Raw genomic sequence first — 8,733 nt, 5'->3', positions numbered from 1 at the left:
ACTTCTGCCCATATTCTTTTTATATCATTTGTATTGACTCCTTCCTTCTCATTGATGCCTATTAGTCTCACATTGTTCATCTTTGCATCATCTTGCAGGTATTGAATTATCTTTTCCTGCATCTTAGTTGTTTTAAAGAGATCTTTTCTTACCTTTTCACTAGCTGCAATGGTGTCTTTAAGGTCAGAAAGTCTATTTTCACTTTCACTCAAATGGTTTTTCCAGCTTGTGATTGAGGTTTTAATTTCCTGTATATCACTTTGAACCTGTTTCATACATTCTATTTCTTTCATAAATTGCTTATTCAGGGGTTCCATCATTTTAATATTCTGCTCTATTTTTTTATCAGTGTATTCTTTAGAAGCACTTAGTACTTCTTTGATTATAGTTATCACTAAATTTTTTACTTCTGAAATTATTTCTGATCTGATTTCTTCTATACCTTTCTGCAGTTGTTTCTTTACTGCCAATGCTATTATTTCAGAGATATCTGGTGTGTGATTTCCAGTTTCCTCAGTGCTAGTGTCTTCTGCAGTTGTACTGGGTGGACTCAGGGCCTGAGACTGCATTTTGTTCCCTTTGTCATTTTGTGTACCACTGTCTTCTGACCTTTGGTGTAGAGCTTAGATAGAGTTATTACCTTAGCACCAGGTCCGGATCTACAAAGTTCAGATTCCTCCAGGTGGGTGTTGTTTGGATCTGGCTGCTGTGCTCCACTTCTTTCTGCTGCAGGTGTTAGAGTTGAACCCTTTGTGTCTCTCTGGCAAGATGTTGTGCTCCTGCATCAGCTGGGTGGGTCTTGCCTCTAGCCTCTTTGCAGGGAGTTCTGCTGAAGGGTTCCACACTGGGCCTGCACTCTGGATTGAATGACGATCCGTGGGCCCGGGGCAGTCTCACTCACACGCCGGGCCTGGGCTCCTGGTCTATTCAGGATCCCGTGGGCTCCAGGTCATCTCACTCACACCTGGAACTTCTGAATAAATAGAAGATCCCCTAACCTAAGCTTTATGATTTCTAAAAGTCATTTTTAAATTTCTGCTTGTTTCCATTTAGTATGCACACTCATAGAAAAGAATTCACTATTCTTTGTTAGACAGCCAAAGGGATCAATGACTTCAGAACCAGAATGGGAAAAATAATTTTTAGTTCTGTCGATAAGTAAGCAATTTTAGCAATGTTCTGAATGAGCTCTGTACTCTCACCTCATAACTTACCTATGCACAGACACTGCTTTCTCTGCCCTTCATTTCTTCACTCCTCAACTACTCTGCCTACCACCTTCAATGGGCTAGCTCCTTCTTGTCATTCAAGTCATTTGTCTCTTCCTCTAAGAAGCCTTTCTGAACTACCATTGCCACCTCCCTTAGAGTAAAGGAAAATCATTCTCTGGCCTCAGAATTCTATATACAACTTTACAATGCCTACATGATATTTTCTAGCTACTCCTCTGCTAGTAGATCCACAGAAACTCCTTCAAGTCAGTGACTTGATCCAATATATTTCTGAGTTTCCTAGAGTTTAGTACAATACTTGGAATAGAGAAAGCACTAAATTTACCTTAATAAAACAATATTTTTAAATGCCCTAATTATGCCCACACCAGATCCTGTGAGCAAAAAACCTACTAACAAGTGCAAAGACCACTAGGCTGGTGTCACAGCATCCAGTGACACTGTGACAAATATTCTGAGTGAGGCATTCATCATGCTATTTTGTAACTACTTTCTAAGCATTTATTTATTCCCACTCCACAACATAGTGTTTTTTGTTTTTTTTTTTTTTTCAGAGAACCATGACCCAGAGTCTCATATATTATTTTTGAAATAAAGGCAAGCAAACTATATTGGCATGTTATTTTTTCCTGTTCCATTCCCCCATAACATGCTGGAAAATATTTAGTAATGTAAGTTTTCAATCCTGTGTACAATTTTAGGAGTCTATTTGTATTCTCTTATTTTACCCTTCAGTTGATATTTAATATGTCATTTTGAAAAAGCCTGTTTAGACAAAAAAAAAGGGTCACAATCAATAGTTTATAAATATAAATGACAAATATTCCTTTAAAATCAGAAATAAATTTCTTTTATGGATTCCATTAAATAAATGGCAAATATTAAAAGCAAAGATTAGCATATTCCCATATGGTGAACACTATCAATGAATTAGTGCAACTTTCATACATGAAATAATTTTTTATCAAACTCATCTAAGAATGAAATTCCTCCCTAAATCAATATTACGTTTAACACCTACTCCATTGCTGAAATTCAACACTCAAAAGACTCAGAAAATCACATAAGTTTGTTCTGTGCTGTTCTTAAATGACTCAAAGTCAAAACTGTTATTCTTTTAATATGTACACAAAATATTGACATCTTCTGACATTTTTAATATATATGTGTAACTCTCTAATATCTCTTATTGAAAGTAGCATTGAGCTAAGATACTGAAACCCAACACAAATGTAACATTTAGACATCAGAGTGACTTATAAGAAATTATCACATAACTTTCTTGATCCAAAAAAGTGTCTTATGCAATAATATTTTTGGAATCTTTAATAAAAACCATACTCACTTATGTTACAGAAGATATATAGTTGTCAAAAAAATTTAAACTTTTTAAAACATCTCTTAAAAAGGGTAAAATGATGTAAATATACATTCAAAATATTGTCCACAAATTCAAAATCCTCAAATATCTACCTTTGATACCAGAATTAATTTGGGAGCACAAACTGGTCAAAGTTGATATGAAGCTGTTCCTGATGGACAATCACTTAATGTGGATGTTACACTACCTTTCTGTGATAAAAACAATCTGAATTCTGAAATATATCCAAAGCTGCCAGATGAAAAAATTATAAACCTGGAATTTCTCTTCATTTAAAAGTGATTTTACTAGTAAATCATTAGGAGAAACAATATACATGCACGCGTGCGCACACACACACACACACACACACAGAGTCCACATATCAATTAAACTATCATTCCTTCAGGAGTATAAGACATTGCATATTTACCATAGCTTATTTCTATTTCTCACCTAAAAAGGAAGTGTTACTATCCGCAGTTTATAAATAAGAAAACTCACACCAAAAAGACATTTTGCATCATTACTAATATAAGAAATCCCAAAGTATTCTGACTTCTAAGGCTTCTTAAAATTTCAATATAGAGGGGCTAGGGAGATGGCTCAGTAGAATACGCACTTCCCTGGCAAAATTTCAATATAGATAATTTCAGACTCATATAATCTTAATCTTTTAGAAACAGTTATTTTGCAGGTGTGGTGGTGGGTGGTACATCCCAGCACTGTAGGAGGCTGAGGCAGGAGGACTTGAGTTGCAAGTTTCAGTCCAACCTGGACAACTTAGCAACTGAGACCTCATTTCAAAATAAAGTAAAAAAAAAAAAAAAAAAAAAAAAAAAAAAAACTGCTGATGGTGTAATTCAGAGTAGAAATGCTGGATTTGATTCCCAGTGCCAAAAAAAAAAGAAAGTTACTTCACAGAGAAAGTGATTAAGGTACAATCTATTTAAAAAGACTGCTTGATACTAAAATTCCTAGTCTATAAGTAACCACAAAAGTAACAAACTTAGCAATGCAGGCAAACAAATTATTTTCCCAGTAAATTTCAAACAGAACAATTTTTATTATAGTTGAAAAGGAGGGAGAAGAAACTAAGAAAATTATGCAGGTACAATACAGCTCGAGACAATTACTCCTCCATTTAGCTAACTAACATTTTCTATTTTATTATTCACTATTAAATTAATGGGGAAAAAGAAAATCCTGACACTTGTGGACCCATTTCAAAGCACAATATTTAAAAGAAGAACTTTCCTTCTTAAACTGTTATTTGCAGGCCTGAAAAAAATATATTACAAGTGTCTCTTCATTCTTCCATGAAATTCCTCAAAATTCTATTCAACACAGAGATAAGTTCTATAATAAATAGCTGTGGTAATAACTCTATTCTTCAAAATTTAGTCCATAATAAATTTTTTATAATAGCAAAAGCATTACAGCAGCGTAGAAGAAAAATTGATGTTTTATAATCATCACTGAATGCTTAAAACTTGTTCTTCTATATAAAGCATATACCATATACTTGAAATTTTTTACATCCAAGATTCAAGTGAACTGAGGAAATAACATTAATCGGGTGCTTCAAATATATCATCTCTAATATCCACACATATCATTCTCATGTTACAGATGAGAAAATTAAAAATCAGTAAATCTGAAACAATGGAGGGAGGGAGAGGAGAGAGAAGAGGGAAATAAAAAGAAAAAAAAAGAATAAAGATGTTACATATGACAAACATGAATACAATAAAACTTTAAAAAGCAAAATTGAATCCAAGGTCCCCATCTAAAAGTATAACAAACGTATTTATACAGAGATTTGAGCCCAGTTCTTTCTACTTCAACTTGCTAGAATATGCTTAACCTGGAATATTTCCTGCAAAGCAAGAATTTTTATCATGGCTATCATATTAAAATAGCCTGAAAAATTATAATTTTATATCAATTCTTTGCAGATATTGAGCAAGTTACTCAACATCTGGGTCAAAATTTTGCATATAAAACATAGATATACTTATGTTATAAGCTGAAGTGATTAAAACACATGAAGCACTTAATACATTGTCTATAACAAAAATAAACATTCTACAAGTGTTAGCTATTATGACTATAAGTCTTTAGACACCCATATTTTGTACCAGATGCCTACAGCCGGCACTTAACCTAAAGTCAAGCTTAATACTGGACTGTGATCTAATGGTGAAATTTTCTTTCTTAGAACTCTGAATTAAGAAATAACGATTGAGGCAGTTAATAGTGATCAGAATTTAGATGGCCTGGATTTTGCCCTCATCAAGGTTACCAATGACCTAAGTTACCAAATCTAGTTTGTCATTCTTTGTGAAATCACTTGGAAGCACTCACTGTACTGAGTAACCCACTTTTCTTTAAATATTCTTTTGGTTGTACTCTAATCTCTCTCTTTTTATACCTTCTCAACCTCTCTGGGAGGCAAGGAAGTATTGCAGTGATTTACGACTTCATCCCAGGCCTCTCCTCCCTTTAAGCCATTTCATCCATATCTGTGTTGGCTTTTCATCAGTATGACAAAACACCTGAGATAAACACTTAAAAGAGGAAAGATTTATTTGTTTCACAATTTCAGAGATTTCAACCCATAGTCAGATGCCCCCATTGTTTCTGGGCCTGTGCTGAGGCAAAACACATGGTGGAAAGGCAGGGTGGAGCAAACTTGCTCACCTCATGGTAGCCAGGAAGCAGGTGATCATCCCTCTCAAACCTAGCCAAATGCTTTCTCAACAGTCCCTATCTCAGTAATGACATGACCAACTATCTAGGTGCAAAAGAAAAAAAAAAAAATTAGTAGCCTTTGATACCTCCTTCTCTCTCATCTTCATATTTCACTAAATTCTTTTTATTTTATCTAAGTATTTGTCAATTCCTTTCTTCATCTCCACTGCTGCTAGCAGTTTTCCTTTGCGTCTTCTACCTTCTACCATAGCTAGAATTATTTTTCTAATGATTCTAATCATTTCATTTTCCCACTTAAAAGTCCTTAACATCTTCCCTCTGTTCTTAGGATTTCTGACCAAAACTTACCACATAGCCTACCAGAGACCAAAACTTATCACATAGCACCCTAAGATCCGGCATCACCTTACTTCCCATTGCCCCTCATGCACCCACACATGTCTCCTCCCAGGTTTTTACACATTATATCATATTTCGACCTGCCTTCAGGTATTTACACATGGACTTCCCTCTGTCTAAAACACTCTTATCTCTTCATTATCCCAATCTTTATCATATTTCTGCTAAAATGTCACCTCCAGACAATATATCATTCAGTTATTTACTTAATAATTGAGAACATTATATAACCTAGACACAGTTCTAAATATGTAAGATTGATAAAGCCCTTGTGGAGTTTACATTATAGATGAAGGAGACAGCTAATTAATAAACAAATAACAAAATTAAATACCTTCAAAGGCAATAAATGCATTGCAAAGTCCTTGAAGCCTAAGGTAAAATAACCAGGAGAAAGCATTTTCCAGTACCTACTTTGCTATCTTACATACAGTTAGCCTTTAATAAGTACTGTATTTGTTAGGAAGACCACTGAATAAAGGAATGACTATGATCAAGTTATTAGTGAGCTAAAACTATAAAATGAGTGGAAAACTATTTTGTGGAAGAAAAAGATGTTATTGAAAGAAAAGAGAAACCAAGAAGCCTCAAGAGATAATAGTCTCTTAAACCACTCCTGATAGTTTCAAGCAATTTTCATTTTCAGCCCTGTATACCCCTGCCACAATCAAACACACACACACACCAAGGCTGGAGTAGTTCAAATGGTTTGCTCTTGTAAACAATCTGTCACCCTTAATTAGGGAACATATAAAAGTTTATATGTGTATACCACTTTTACATCCCACTACCATACATATTCCAAAGTCACTGATTTTCTATGCATACTCTAGTATCATCCCTCATACTGAACTTGCAGTTCTTTGGTCTTCAGATCCTTTTAGGGATATTCTTACTCATTCCCATATACACAGAACTATAAAAACTCTTGTTTTCGTCTATAACTCTGTAATGAAACTACCAGTGATGCCTAGGTCACACTCTGCATCTTTAAGCTCAGCCATATCCATAAGAATAGGATTCTGGGTCTCCCATCCTGTCAGTTTCCCTAACCCTTAGGGACTATCTTCTAGTCCCAGAGATGTGGACATGAACCCCTTTGTGATTTCTGAATGACCTTCAAGATCCCATACACAGTAACACTCAGGCTGCAGCCTCTTCTGGTAGACTCCCTAAAGGACTAGAGTACTGGGTGTCCCTTCAAGCATTCTTGTCTTTTTAAGGACCCAGACAAAAATTTACACACTTTGTGACTAGGTATAACCCTGGGGACCCTACACTGAGCAGCTCTGTACAAAGCCCTCTTCGTGGCACTGGGTAATATTAAAGTAACACACCTTCTACAAGTATTTGCATCAGAGCCTCCACGCTGCTCCCGACCCCACCCCACACACTCCAAATCTTGCCCCTACAGGGATCCTTCTTTTGCTTCCACGGGGTTGGGTAGGCACTCTTCGTGACGCAGCCTATCCCTAAGATCAGCCCTCACACAGGCACCTCAGCATTTGGGAGCTGTGTCCCAGTCCTTCCCAAGCCCATGTTCACTGAAGTGTGTGAACACTCCCCCCACAGGCTCCAAAAGCAGGACTTCGAGGTCCCTGCTTGCCACTCTGAGGGGTACAAACCTTTGACCCCTGACCCCGAGGTCGTAACCTCACAGCGGAAAACGGCAGGGACACCTCAAAACTAGGGCCAGACCTCCTTTCCTGTCGCCTCAGGCCAAGGACAGCCTGGGCCGGTAGTCTCAGCGTTCCTTTAATCGACCGCCCCCACAGACCTGCCTCAGGCGCCGTCTGGCTCCGCTCCGCCATTTTTGTTGTCCCTTACTCTCCAGGCCCACGCGAAAACCGCGGGGCAGTGGGGAGCGGGTGATGGGATCCGCCGGCTGACAAGAGCTCCCTCAGGAAGACGCGGCAAGACGGTTGCCCGGGCAACGAGTTAGCTGCTAGCTGGCCAGCCGCCGCGTGGGGGAGGCGGTGCGTGCGTCCGAGGCCCCGCCCCCGCGACGCAGCCCCTTTCGTGGGCCTGTCTCCTTCAGCGCAGAGACCCAGCTGCTGCCCCGCAACTGAGCTACCGCGTCGGATCCACTGAGCATGCTCGGCCGCCTCCAGGCACCTGGGCCAACTCCGCTGGGATGGCCCTTTCCTGTGGCTGCGAAAGGTCCTCGTGCTGACCACAGAACCTCAATACCTAGACTTTTCTGTAGTTGGTAGAGACTTGGAACAAATTACTTGACTTCCTAGCACTTCACCACCTATCTTATTTGGTTTCATCAAGGTGTTAAATGGACTTATATATCCACCTTTATATGCATTCTGTGTACCCACACCAACCCAAACAAACAGCTATTCAACGGATTCTGCCTTCTTGCTCTTCTGTAACTGCACCAACCCTCAACTGTAAAGAGGCTTGTTTTGCATTTCTCAGAATACCTGGAATGTTCATTCTGTGCCACTATCTACTCAGACTGAATTAGAAAGTTATTCTTTCCTGACCAGCTGTCACATGACATGGCCCGCTCTGCGTTTTCTCTGTCTCAAAATGTAACAATACTTCATGCATCATTTCCTTCTGTCTTCCTCATTTGGCCAAGAACTCGATAATGCCTAGGTTGTTCTTCACCTTCAGTACCCTATAGTATAGTATTATGCATGACACAAAGTAGATACACAGTAAATATATGCTCAACAAAAAAATCCTAAATTCTTGTACATTCCTATTGGTTTTATTAAGCACTTGATTTTCTAGCAAATACCCTCCTAGGTAAAGTTTTGTCTCTCAAGCAGCTCACACAGAATAGAGCAAATGGTTTTGATAAAGGTTAACTGTACAAAGTGTTACTGAATCATAGAGATGGTGCTGGTATTGGGGATAGAGGGTAATGAGTGAAGACTTTACAAGGAAGAGGACTCCTTTTTGTCTCAGTTACTCTTCTCTGGTTGATGGGACAAATACCCGACACTCAAAATGAAGGAAGGAAAGGTTTATTTAGCTCGTAGTTACTGGAGGTTTCAGTCCATATTCACC

At 38.1% G+C, this 8,733-nt stretch overlaps 1 protein-coding gene across 1 annotated transcript in view; it reads right to left on the bottom strand.

The window, feature by feature from the left end:
• Agbl4 (ATP/GTP binding protein like 4) overlaps nucleotides 1-7,641 on the bottom strand; it is a 1,571,060-nt gene extending 1,563,419 nt beyond the window's left edge. Inside the window, exon 1 of the mRNA XM_012516469.1 lies at nucleotides 7,484-7,641. Coding sequence (XP_012371923.1) covers nucleotides 7,484-7,517 — 34 coding nt within the window. The 5' untranslated portion in view covers nucleotides 7,518-7,641. The remainder of the gene's footprint in view (nucleotides 1-7,483) is intronic.
• Between the last annotated feature and the right edge of the window lie 1,092 nt (nucleotides 7,642-8,733).

The sequence above is a fragment of the Octodon degus genome, unplaced genomic scaffold (assembly GCF_000260255.1).
Source record: "Octodon degus isolate 3935 unplaced genomic scaffold, OctDeg1.0 scaffold00107, whole genome shotgun sequence".
In the NCBI taxonomy this organism is placed as follows: Eukaryota; Metazoa; Chordata; class Mammalia; order Rodentia; family Octodontidae; genus Octodon; species Octodon degus.
Note: the sequence above shows the minus strand (reverse complement) of the source record. Positions and strands in the feature narration are given on the sequence as shown.